Source organism: Vollenhovia emeryi, unplaced genomic scaffold (genome assembly GCF_000949405.1).
Source record: "Vollenhovia emeryi isolate VEMERY1.0 unplaced genomic scaffold, V.emery_V1.0 DF939139.1, whole genome shotgun sequence".
Lineage (NCBI taxonomy): Eukaryota > Metazoa > Arthropoda > Insecta > Hymenoptera > Formicidae > Vollenhovia > Vollenhovia emeryi.
This window is the reverse complement of record NW_011967227.1, coordinates 2,190,326-2,204,399: the sequence shown is the minus strand read 5'-3', so window position 1 is coordinate 2,204,399 and position 14,074 is coordinate 2,190,326. Positions and strand designations below refer to the sequence as shown.

Sequence of the window (14,074 nt, the reverse complement as noted above, 5' to 3'; positions counted from 1 at the left end):
CATTGGATGTCGTAAGTCGTGTCGGAAGAAATTGACCAATCACAGTTCATTATTCGACTTACGACATCCAATGTAGATCCAGCCTTACTGACTTTACTGGCGTGCGAAAAACGCAGCACCAGTAATTTTCATTGCTACCAACTATACTGTTTTCACTGGCAGTAACTAAATCCATTTTCGAACACATCCAATGACGCAAGCAGTAGCAAATCCAACCTGTTCATTTTCTTACGCTTACGTTTTACGTCCTTACGGAATTTTATGTGTGAAGGCCTTTACTTGTCGCGAACGCGTATCAAAAAAGAATAATACGACATGCGAAGCGGCCCTAGTGCGCGCTACGCGCGGCCGAGCCGCCGACCGCCGCACGACGAGTGACGACGAGCCCCCCCGGATCCAGCCAATCGCGCTCGCCGGCTAACGGCCGGCGGCGCGGCGGCGGCTCGAGCCGCCGCACCGTCGCGTGCCCTTGATCGTACACTGAGTAGCGTAAATAACGTTTTTATTACCTCCCGCTTCAGTTAACGCGTGATTCTCAATTGTTTTTTCGGCGTTTCAACGTACGTACCGAGGTGAATCAGAAGTCAGTCGCCCGCGGGATCTCGAGTTGGCAGGACGTGTTTCGTGCGTCGCACGGCCGGTCGAGCCGCCGAACGCCATTCTCTCCGGACAAAGCTTCCCTTCGAATCGGCCAATCGTTCTAGAAGTTTGTCGACCGGCGGCCCAACTGAACGCGCGCTTCCAGCGCATTCTCGAGAATCGGAAACGACGTTTAATACCTTCCGCGTCCGGATGCCGCGCGATCGTCTATTGTGTTTCGTTCGGCGTTTCAACGTACGTGCCGAGGGATCTCTAGTCGATAAGACGTATTCGTGCGAGCCGCCGAGAGTGCCATTCTCTCCGCGGGACACCCTCCCCGCGCATCGGCCAATCGCAGTCGACGTCTCTCGGTGCCGACGGTGTAACTGCGCGAGCACGGCGAGCAAATCTAATGGATTCTCAAGACTCGGAAACAACGTTCGTTACCTTCCGCGCCGGTTATCAAGTGATACTGTGGATTCTTTTTTCGTTCGGCGTTCGACGTACCTGTGCGACGAAGTGACTCGGTGCCGGCGGCCGGTTAATTCGCCCGAAGATTCTCGAGCGGACAGGAAGCGTCCGCGAGTTACTCACCGCGCCGTGACATTTTCCGCGTGTGGTTGGCACCAATGTTCCTCTTTCCGCGGGAATCTCCGTCGGTTACGCGCGCAAGCGATTCGCGAGTGTATCAAGTTTGTTGGAACGAATGCGTAGTGGCTGTGTCGGTTACGGATCGAGAGACAATGATCGATTGCGAGAAAAAGGACGAAGAGAGTGGATGTGTCGCGCGATTCACTCGAGGCGGAGCCGTCGAGACGAAAATACTGGAATTGCGAAGTGTTTCGTTGCGCCATTCGCGGCCGGTTGCTCGCTGCGCCGTGTCTGGACTTGAATATGGCCGTTTTTCTCGTGCGTCGTCGCGTTCCGCGTCGATTGACAATTTAACTCCGATTGTTCGCGAAAGGAGGAAGAGGACCGAGTGCGCGAGTGAGTGTTAGGCCGGTATTCATAGTCGATTCTTATTTCAAAATCATCTTAAGTATTGTCTTAAGAGGCTAATACGGCTCTGTGATTGGTTAAAAACACATTAAGAGTATACTTAAGACGATCTTAAATATAAGAACAGACTATGAATACCGGCCTTAGTGCTAGTGTTGTGCTTCGAAGGAAACCAGCGCAGCCGGCCATCCGATAGAACAGCCTGAGAGGAGGAGGAGGCCCGAGCAAGGGCATCATGCATCGGCGGAGCAACCTTGCGGTACTTATCCTTCATTTTGCGCAAACGCGACCTTTTTCGCCGTTTTTTTTCGCCGAGTCACATTGCATAACTCAATAATTAGAGAGAAAGAAGTAATTCGAGATTTTGTTAAAGTTCGTTCCCGTGAATTTTTTCGAAAGACGTTGAATTATTTGAGTATTTTATTGACTAGAAGGTTCGTTACGCGTAAGAAATATATTTTGAAACTTTGCTTTTTTTTAACATTATTTGAATATTAATTTTATGTTTGTTTGTGCATTACAGAATCATCGTAGCGACGTTGCAGTCATAACTCCGCTGTTGCGCGTCAGTGTTGGTGAGTCTGAAACTTTTTTTAATAACGCAACGAATCTACATATTGTAGAGCATAGCATTGTAGATCGTAGATCGTAGTTTAGTATATCTTGTAGATTCGTTGCGTAAAGATGGATAGATAACAACACAATTTCATGTTTATTTTAATATATTTCCTTGAAGTGATCGCGATGTTCACTGTCGAGGGTTACTGCCCCGTTTGGGCACATTACATATTTTCACGCAAAATGTGACGAATATTATTGACGTATTCGTCGAGCTAATATCTTACAGCCTATCCATTTTTCATTAACAAATTTATATACGATATGACGTGAGATTCTAATATTTTGTTGCGAACGCTGAAACTTATTTGTATTAGTTTTATACATTATTTGAGTAATTAACTAGAATATTCAATTGTCGGTCTATCTATCGTACGGAAAGTTTCTTTTCTCTGGGTCTCACGTCATTTATTCTGTAACCCGCGATTCACTTTCAAGATGCGTCTCGCATGAATACATGCGTAGTTACACGCATCTTCGTATTTTCGCGATCATTTTTCAAAAGATTTTCAAGAAATTATTGATAGTTAAATTTCATTCATATTATCAATTTTAATTAGTCGCGGAATGTAATTAAAATAAATTTTACGCGAAGTAAATTCTTTTTTTCTATACACATACATACTTGAATTTCGAATTTAAAGATCGAGTCACGAAGAGACAATCAGCATCTATTCTCGAATAAATAACGCAAGTAAAAATATATTTGATGAGTTTTGTACAGCAAGTTTTTTAACTTAATTTTCCTCTTTAATTAACTTCTCGTGGTCGCGCATTTCGATACGATCGACGCTCGCGTATAGTTCGAACCGTACGAAATATCAGTCGGTGACGATAATAAATCGACTATGGAAGGAGTTTTCTTCCTTCCTGATCTCTGGTCAAAATGACCAGACTGTATGGCCGGGAGCAACGAAAGGTATGTCCAATCTGGCCCAACGAAGGGATACGCCGAGTTAGTGGTCAATATTGGCCACTTTGATAAAGTATGTGATTTCTTCTTATCTGTCAAAGTTCGGGTGGGTTATATTCTTATCGTCTTTATTCTCGCATATGTGCGAGATTAAAAAGACTCCTATTAAATCCCAATCGCGCGCGTATAACTCCAAATCGGACCTCCAAAAAGTTGAAGCGCGAGTAGGTAGGAAAATGGATAGGTCTATACAGCGGATACGATCGATAACTTTTCGAGTCGTGCAGATAAAACTCAATTAATTTCGCCGAAATATGAAAATATGATCTCCGTTTATCTGAATAGAGCGTATTTAATTGTAAAGTTGGCATGAAACGTTGCCGTGCCTCTTTGACTCAACTAGTAAAAATAACAGAATATTTTGTCTTAAATCACAATATTTTTATATCTCTGAGAGAGAGAGAGAGAATTAATAGAAAAATTTACCTTAACTTTTATCGTGGCACTTTGCGTGTGTTGTACAAATGAAAATTTTTTAATTAAGTGAGAACAATCTCGTCTACCCAATTTAAAATAAATATAATAGAAATCTGAAGTTTTGAAAAAACGTTTAGATAATTACCCAGTAAACACCAACTAACAGCTACATAACATCAATATTCTAATTTCCTACGCAACAATGTGATTGATTGCATTAATTGTTGAGTGGGAAATTATATTATTGATGTTATGTCACTGTTAGTATTTACTGATGTGAGTATTCACTATAGCCAGGCAATAGCCCGCTTTAAACGATTTATAACTTGCATTTAATTTCGAGATAAAATTCCATTAAGAATATTTAAATTGTCTAAAAATTTTAAGCGAGCTTCAGAATAAAGCGAACAATATGCAAATCTGATCGTATAAATGAAAAAACTCTGGATTCGCAAGGATACATGTATAAATGTTATTTTAATACACGATATTTCCATATGCAAAATACTCATGGAGATTTGTTATTGCGAACAATCGAGGTACTTTAGTAGAAATTATTTAATTTTGCTAGGAAGAATGACAGACTTTATTTGAAATATGTATATACAGGAGAATGACGGTGCAGGACACCGTCTGCAAAAGTATAAGATGAAAAATACAATCTCTTTTTTTATATCAATCATTTATTTTCTCCATACAAATTATAAACATGTTTTTCAAATACTGTACATATACTGAGTTCTATTATATTTTTAAACCTCTAATTTAATGATATATCATTTTATTTATTTATTTTTTTCATTTACTCATTAAAACAACTACTTTGATCCTCATTTCATTTCATTTACGATAATAATATACAAGTAGATCCTTTTGTTTCCTTTTTTCTCCGATCAATATTTTTGAGTCATTTTTACAATCAAGCTCAATTCTTTGATATGGCAGTTCCAGGATATGAATAAATAGAATTTTAAAGAGATGCAAATTACTGGGAGTTTACCGAATTAGCAGGCCGATTGCGTGCATGCTGCAGTCAATACTTTCATAGAGATAAGATTCGATTTAGTCGTATTAGAGATGAATATACATTTTAAAGCATAATTAAGAATATTCTGCTTTATAAATATATTTTAATTACTCATCTCTATATCTAATTAATACAAAGAGTAACTAAAATATATTCACGAGTAATTGTGTCATTTCTTAAGTTTTGACAGTAAATGTATAGTTTATAGACGTATAACTATTTAGTTACTAACTTAGATAAACGAAAGTGGAGTAAATTAAGGATTAGACATCTATCGTTGTATCAAAGTATCGCATCTATAAGAAACTAATACGTTTCTATGAAAATCTATAAGAAACTAATACGTCTCTATGAAAATATTAAGAATTTTTGCATTTACTTTAGTTTCGAAATGTGGAACTGGATTCATAATGAGCCGTAAGCAAAACAGTTTCTCTCTTCTCACAGGAGTACTTGTTACAAAAATGTAGCTGCTGGAACTTGAACAATTTCTCATGGTCTTCATGTAAATATGTACAAAGATATTTAACAAATCTGAGTCAATCGATCAATATTGTATGTTATTGTGTACAGTGTGAATTGTCTCTTTTTATTTTTTTTTCTCTTTCCTTAGTCTACTTCTGCATTTTGTATCTTTTTTTATCGGGCCTCAATTTTCGATATCGTCAATATAGAGTGAGAGAGTACTATTTTCTATCTTCACAGAAGACATAGATAAATATATATTTTTATAATCTTTCCTTATAAATGTAATTCGCTTACTTTAAAATCATTACGCATAAATGTCAATAATATTAGTGTCGGTGCTCCTTTTTTCTCAATTTTATATTCGTTCCACCTGTTTTTGGATTTCCACATAATATCAAAATCTACACGACCGAACCGAATTCCTGTATCTTTCAAACATTGCGTAATTTTAAAAATAATAATGCGTTACTAAGCAATTCAATATGTAACCACGCGATGTTGTTTTATTCATTATAAATATAATTATGTATGGTATCTATATAATGACAATATTACATTGCATTTATTGAAATTACTGCAAATGCAAAGTAGCAAATCTCGTTTTCGATCGTTATTAACGAGCAAAGTACTGCAAAGAAACTTATTCGTATATAGCATGGCCGTGGTTACAATTCCATTTTTTATATGCAAATGATTTTACTAAATCACAATTTATATATTGACGATAAATATAAGTAATAGAAAAACGATATGATAAGCGCGCGATGAATTACTACTAGCTAGTATCCATTTGAAAGAAATACTGTCGCGAATCACTTTCGAAAACCGTACTCACAAATAAACATATTACTGAAAAGTACTAAAGAAAGTTACTCTCTTATGTGTATTTCTTTTTATGTTTTCAATTCTTTTTATTTCCGAGAGTTACTTTCAAATAGACACCGAGCTTATATGAAAAAAAAGGAAGAAAAACGGTAACAATGAGTAAAACATATAAAAGCTGCCAGTTAAAAAAAAACCACATTCACATATCGATTAAACATAAATTCCTTTCTACTCCAGTCAACCCATATAGTAAATTCACTTCTCACCCCAAATAAAAAGCGACATATTTCTGACTAAAAGAGATCAAAATACATTGCCACTTGTTCCGTAAAAGTTAATTACAGTAAGAATACGGAAAATAATATTATCTTATTAAAATATACACGATCTTTTCTTGCTTATGTTAATATTTACTGCACGATAGGCAAGTCCTATTCCAGAAACACACAACAGATCGAATTAAAAAATAAGTAAAAACTTTCTGTGCAACTATTACACATTACACACACACGCACGCACACGCACATATATATATAATATACATATGTGCGTGCGTGTATACATATACATATATATATGTATATACACACATACATACATACACATATACGTGAGAGATGCGATTAAATAAAGTCAACTGCAAGATATAATCCTACTCGTTTAAACAATTGCCACTAATTGCAAGTTCATGAAAGATCTCTGTATGTAAGTTCTCCATGGTCCATGTATGTGTAACGTATAAATTATATTATTAAGTACGAAACATTTTTTTGCAACGAGCTATTGTATCCCCTTATATCAGTGCAGCTTTGAAAAATACTTTTAACTTACAGAGATTTGGAGAGCGACATTGAAATCAGACGATCAAACGTTGTATCGTAACTTGAATATCGATGCTCCATGCCACTATGAAATTGCCATGTGTGTGTCGTTACATTTTTCGAAACCGATTTCAATACACTCCTGATAAAAAAATGATAGGATCGGTAGGTTTTAGAGTAATTAAAGTCACACACACACGCACACACACACATATATATACATATACATATATATTATAGATACATACATATATGTATATATACATAGTTATAACTTATAATGGTGACTTTCCATCGGTATAATCAATATATGTATATCCATCTGGTATATCGCTTTGTAAGTGTAGAAAGATAAAAACAAACAAAGTACGCTAAGTAAGAAAAATCATTCATCAGTAAGAACTATAGAAAATGATCTTAGAATACAAAGTAAGGCGATTATAAGAAATACAAACACATCCCTTTAACCTAAGTGTCGCTGCCTAATCAGAGTGGGTTTGCATATTTATTAAGTGCGCTTTAAACGATTGAATTTTTAAACGGTATAAAAATAATCATCCTCCCATTGAACGTTAATAAGTAATTAATAACGTTAATAATTGCTGCACCAGATATTTTCATAGTGATGAGAAATTTTGCACGCTGCGAAAAGCAGTTTTGTGACAAAGCTTAAAGAAACACATGTTGATGTACAATATTTTACTTTTTCTTTTGTTTCTAACTTAAGTGTGATAATTAAAAAAACAGCATATCATTGTATTTTACAATACATAAAAAAAGTCATAATGGCATATCTCTCGGTCAAACCTCCATTTCTTTTAAAACTTAGAAATCACTTAGATAACTTTATACACGATCATTTATAACAATGTAAATTGTAATCATTGCATTAATATTTAACATATATATTCTTATACATAATATATGTATATCTGTGTATGGGTGTTTTCTGTCTCGAGTCTCTATAATATACCATCTAATTTAATAATAAAACTATAATACTAAATCAAATCATGTTGGGGTACCATGCCTTTCCGAGATCAGAGTCTGTTTCTTTGTTTTCTCTCTCTCTCTCTCTCTCTCTCGCTCTCTCTTTTTTTGGGGTTTTTGTTGCATGTTTCTACTTCTTTATGCAGTTTTATACCAAAATTTATTGTCAATTTTAAATTAATTTGTTACAATATATCCTCTTTATTAAGATTAATCGACGAGTTTATTAGGACGCCAATTAAACAGGACGATGATCATGATCATAAAATATGTATATGAGGCATTGTTCGATCTCTATTTTACTATAAAATTTATAACTGTGTAATATCTTAATGTCATTGTCCGGTACAAATGCAAGAATTTCTTCTTACACCATGTCACATACTTGTATATTGATCCAATAAGTTACTAAAAGTATAAACTTTGAATCAAACTCAAACTCGGGCTGGCCAGTACTCTATTGTATATGTGTGTAGAGTTGAGATGTGTAGAGTCCTTGTTAAGGAGTTTCACGGAAAACGTTCGCAACACACATTCCGTCTATTTTACGGTACAAAACACTACGAGGATAAAAATTAGACCTTTTGGGGTATTTATAATATTTATTATACAATACTTAGAATTTCTCATCTTTAATTTAATCCCTTAGCATGCACAGCCGGTTTGTAATCATTTGAAATATCGCGACTTGTCTCATTTTATTTTCCGATATCTCTCTACTAAACGCATTCGTCAAAATAAAAAGAATACTTGTTATAAAATTCAAATTTACGAAATTAGCATGTTATGCAAGAAAAGTTTCGAGTTAAAAAAACTTGAATGCAAGAGAAAAAAGAAAAACCATATGCAATTGCATACTTTAATTTATCCGGATTGTATGTGGACGAGATGGAGATGCTTTATTTATAACATCTAGTATTTATATATCTGTCTATATAATAATTTTCATATTATCGACCGAATATTTTCCATCGAAACTCACCTACGGACGCGAAAATATTTCTGTATAAGTGTAAGCATATGTTTACACCCACATATTCACGTAACATATTGCGCGATAATCAAATTCCTCTATTCAAAGTTCTCTTCTATTCTATAAATCTGGTTTCCTCTAAATTAAGTTTCTCTTTTTTACAAGGCTGCCTATTGCCTTTTCCATTATCCATGTGTATGTCACATTTCCCATTCTCATATGTCATATCTAACACGAGATACGAAGAAATTAATAAAACAGGCGCACAATAACTTTTTCAATCTGCTTGTGTCCTTTAGAGTAAATGGTGATGGGAAGATTAGAGGAAACGCTTGACTCTAATAACTTCAGAATAGAGGAACTCAGTTGTACGTGTATATTGTATTTTCACAATGTAATCGTGTATGTATACGTGTATGGATGATCTTTATGTGATGGTAGGCACTGATGGGGGTGGATGGCTGCATGGCGAGCAGGTTCAAGCAGGCTAGTCTTGGACCAATCTGTATATGTGATGCTGAGCACCGTGCTCAGATGTCGATACTTCGAACACATATGCCGTACACAATAATGTTTCCTGCGTGTCCCTGTTCGTGACAACCTGCAAAAGCAAAAAGTACAAAGTCAGAAACATCTCTCTCTCTCTCCCCCCCCTCTCTCTCTCTATATATATCTGTGTTTACAACACAGATTATTTAAAACTTTTTATAATTGTTGTACACAGACAGAAATACATTTACACTCGTCAATGTTCCAGTAGAATATTTAAATTGTAATTGTAAAACCGGACGACGGACGAGAACAAAATTAACAAAATTAATAAAAATTAGAGGCCCAAAATATTTAATTAAAAAATACATAAATAAATAAACTTTTCGGTGACTTGGTATTTCAAACGCACAAGTATCTATTGACGAATTAGTATAAAAAATTCTATATAAAATATATAGAAATTATATGCAAGAAATGAACTATTTAAGAATTAATAATATCAATAATGTCATAACGCACCTGAAGGATGGTGAAATTTTCGAGAACGCTGTTCATCATGTACTTTTCTGGCAGGTGCTTCAGCTTGTGTATGAAATTAATCATATATTCGCACATAGGTGAACGGCTAATACGATAAACAAACCTGCCATTCTCGAACCTGGCATATTCCGTTTCCACCTTCTCTACTACCTGCTTTCCAAAGGAGCATACTTTCGTCGAACACGTTATCGTCATGTTCTCGCTGCTCTCGTATCTGTCACAGTGCAAAATGCAGCATAAATATTCTGTCAAATTAAAACCGAATAATCGTGAAGCAGCGCGTGCTACTCACTGGCTCGTAACGCCATAGAATACTCCAGTTTCGTCTTGGATGTTGCTATTGAGATCAGCCCAAAACTTAACGAGGAAAAAAGCTGCTTGCGGTCCTTTCTCGTAAAGTTCTTTCAGACCGCCCTTCTTCTCCGGGAATTTGTCGTATATCTGTTTAACGTCGACCGCTTCCAATAGCGGGTCGGCGTAGGTCGTGGAACCTCCTATATGGACGAACAGGTGTTTGTGGTACTGAAAGAAAAAGAAATTAACGTAAACGAGACATCCCTGAACCGTAATCGCGCGTATATACTCGACATCGTTAACTATCCGAGAAATTAACCTTTCACAGACATATTATATCTATCCTAATTCATTAAACTGCTACTATGCTTTATGAAGCAGCTTTATCATTCGTAGCTGGTTATTCGCGTAATATTCATAAAATAATTTTTGCCACCTTAAGGTCTTTCGTACATTCGTACGAGTGATGATTAACAACCCCGATCGCAACAGTTTTCAATTTCTTCCATCGTCTCAAGTTAATTAAAGCAATGACTCTTCTTGAAGGAAACCAATTTGGAATCGTTCTTTATAATAACTCTTTCAATATCTTCACAAGCCACATTATCCGCACTTATCTATGACTACTCGATCGTTTTCGACAGTTAATTCCTCACAGTCTCAGTCAGCATTTTCTTCAACGGGTTAACAAGACGGAGACGCGCGCCGCATTTATCAAATTGAAAAAAAATGTCTCAAAGATACACGTCGGTTTCGCGGCAGTTTTGTATATAGAGGCTTACACTTGGGCTCTACCTTCGCGTTAATAAATCTTACGATGCCACTTACAATCTCCTGTTCTCTCTGCTGCTCCATGTAGGCCGAAAACTCGACAAGCCTGAGCTTGTGGGTCGCGATAGCGCGTCCTTCCCATGGTGGTGCAGGCTGCGCTTGGACCAAATCCCCGCTCGAGACTGCTGTCGCCGGTTTCCCGGTGTAGGCAGGCTGAGGAAAGGGTTTGACATCCTGGGACGTTCCTGGCTGCAAGCCTGGCTGCCAAAATTGCTGAAAACATGTCGCGAGTTTATACCTAAAGGTGACACGCAACATTGGTGTTTAACGATTAGCCAAATTAGATATCAACGTTTATTAACCAGCTAGTTTATTGCCATTTAACGAATGAATAAATAAATAATTGATACTTTAGTTCGTTCGATTATAACAGCTGCATTGGTACGACAAAACGATTGTCCTGTAATCGCATTACTATCGATTGCAAAAGAGATAAATTAAAAGCTGACAGTTAAGCAAAGAAATCGACGAATCCGTTTCTCTTAAATTACGAAAAAGATTTATCAGTAGTTGCATTTTTTATATGCATTTTCCAGACAATCAATTGTATCACATTGGTTGCACTGTTTGTATCGCAACTGTTTTTCGGTAAAAAAAACAAAGTGGTTTGCAAAATTTTTCCGTAAAAGCCATCGAGCCGTCGGGCGAGGAATGAGCGATGGGAAACAAAACGAATGAACACAAAGTAAAAGAGAACAACAACAGCAATAACAACAAAAGTGTAATTGTCGCATTTTATTACGTAAAGAGAAAGAAAGAGGGACAGTTTGGTAAGCCACAACGAATGTTTTTTTTTCCCTCAGATTATGCAGAAACGTCCAATGTAACGCATACATATTGTAAATCTGTATGCACACACATGTCGTATGTGGGGTATGCGATATGCCCAGGCGATATGTATATGTACAAGATTAGAGCGATGAACAATTTTAACAATACACAACAAGGGCCCCCAGGGATGGCGCAGCAGCAGAGAGCCAGGGGGGATGTCGCTTTTGCAAGGGGGATGGTTAGTTTGCGACGCGAAAGCTTTCGCGCCGAAGAAGAGAAGAAAGTACGCGATTTGATCGGGGAAACAGATTTCTCCCTCTGCTTCCCTCGTTCTTCTTCAGACGTGAGGAAGAGAGCGCAAGGGAACAAAACGTGACAGCGAAAAAGCGGAAAGCCTAACCAAAGAAACAAAGAGAACACTAAAGTCACTGTCTCTAATCGGTTAATATCACTTATTATTTTCAACCCCCTCCCCCTTCCTTTCTTCTTCGTGCGAGACACAGGATGGAAGCAAAGCACTGTCAAGTCGGTTTAAAGATACGAAATCAAATTTGTCGAATTTTAAACAAGCTTAACTGTTATCGTTCGCAAATGTATCGCTCCGTTTAAATGTCAGGCGTATTTTCCATCTATTTAACACGCACACGCACGCACGCAAACGCACACCGCTCACAGTGCTCACAAAACTTTAAATTTGTAATACACCCATTATAGTGTGCGCGCGTAAAGAAGTTAATGCCGAATACTCTTGCTGAGATTGAACATGATTTAATCGTGAATCCACGTTGTATCCTAAACGCTGTTAATTTAATGTCACCCGTTGCAATCTCTCTGGCGTAACATATTAATCATAAAATAATTATCTCGCGAGACACAAAAAAAACAATTTATAGATCAGAGTCGACAAACCACACGACACTTGCCTTCGACGGGCGGATTAGCGAGGTTGTCGAGCAAAGCGGTTAGGAACAGTCGCGAACTTGAAAAGAAGAAGTCAAATCGGCAATACTGATAATAAAAGTAAAATTCGTATCCTCAAAGACGACGAGACATTTTGCGTCTTTTCGGCAAAGCTTTCAATTTGTCGACAAACGAATGTCATATAAATCGAGATAAATCGGAATTGCTACAAGTATGCCATTGCTATTTAAAACTGCATCGTAGCGACTAATGTCACAGAATTTTATTCTTTCCTGTATATTAACACAATCGACATTTCTCGTTGGCAGAAATCCATTCACCGTTAAATTCGATTCAATTTGTTCACTTGAAAAGATCCATTGTTTCTGAAAATGAAGTGGTCCAAAGTCGTCTTGAAAATTTTCCCTGAATTTGTATAAAGCCGATTCGGTTAACTTCGTTAACAATAACTCTGTGTTTATCGGCGCTCGATGTGTCGAGAAATCGATCGAGAAAACTTGAAAATTAACGAATCAATGTAACGATTATAAAAGCGGAAGAGAGACTGAGGCCGCTTGTTTGATCTAAAAGCGATTCGTGCGAAGCCAACAGTAGCATAATGTTGGTAACTTAATTAATTCATATACGTTTATAGAGTCTCGTCGTCTCACCCTAAAGCTCGTTGGCTCTTTTAATGTGACAGGCCGATTAAAAAGAAATAAATAAAACAGAAAAGATTTGTCTCAAGGGATTCTCCGAGATCAGGACTTACCGCTCCGGGATAGGAGACAGGGGTGGAAGCATGAAGGGCAAGGGGCCCCACGAGGGCGGGGGGCATCTTGTTGTGTAACGCGCTTCCAGCTGATACTATTTGGGCGCTTGACATGCTCGACATTGTCTGGAGCGCCTTCTCCTTGGTGGCATGATCCTGACAAATTTCCAGACCAATTACCACGCAATGCCACGAACGACATAGTGTTATATTATCGATATTTAATTATCGTCTTTTTCAATTCTAAGCGCTACAATGAGAAGTCGTCGAGGCTAAATAGATTATAGAATGATAATGCGTGTGGTAAACGTTAACGCGTGTTCCAGGAGACTTGTCGGAGCAATCTTTAAATAGTAAATCCTTTAACGAATTTAGAGTTCTCTATCGAAAATATTAGATTCGAATTGAGTTTGAACGAAACACTTTTAAATAATCTATACTATTCGTGCCTTGACAAATTGATTAAATGGACCAGTCGACATCAAATTATTAAAAAAATCGTACAAATTTTTTCATGTATAAAGCACAATTAATATAGACGCACGTGTGTTATAAAAATATACCAGGCTGACTAATCAAACACGTATTTATAATTAGAGCCGAATTTCGTAATTATTCGAATTTTTGTATGTTTTTTTAAATTGAACTGCGAATATACGTCCGAATATATGGGTTAAAATTCTAAGATAATGGGGAATGCATTTGAATTGAATTTCAACGAGCTCTTAAATTATCCATAGCTAAAAATAATGTTGGTGCCTTGAAATTGGTTAAACAAAGTTTT

General features: G+C 36.9%; 1 protein-coding gene across 4 annotated transcripts in view; it reads right to left on the bottom strand.

The window, feature by feature from the left end:
- Positions 1–4,251: 4,251 nt before the first annotated feature.
- LOC105567288 (protein scalloped) overlaps positions 4,252–14,074 on the bottom strand; it is a 171,711-nt gene continuing 161,888 nt past the window's right edge. For 3 of the 4 annotated variants that reach the window (XM_012022046.1, XM_012022048.1, XM_012022047.1), the window contains 5 exons: positions 13,291–13,446; positions 10,845–11,060; positions 10,015–10,244; positions 9,702–9,936; positions 4,252–9,291 (listed from right to left, as the gene is read on the bottom strand). In XM_012022046.1, coding sequence (XP_011877436.1) covers positions 9,178–9,291; positions 9,702–9,936; positions 10,015–10,244; positions 10,845–11,060; positions 13,291–13,446 — 951 coding nt within the window. In that variant the 3' untranslated portion in view covers positions 4,252–9,177. The remainder of the gene's footprint in view (positions 9,292–9,701; positions 9,937–10,014; positions 10,245–10,844; positions 11,061–13,290; positions 13,447–14,074) is intronic. The other variant, XM_012022049.1, reaches the window with a different exon arrangement.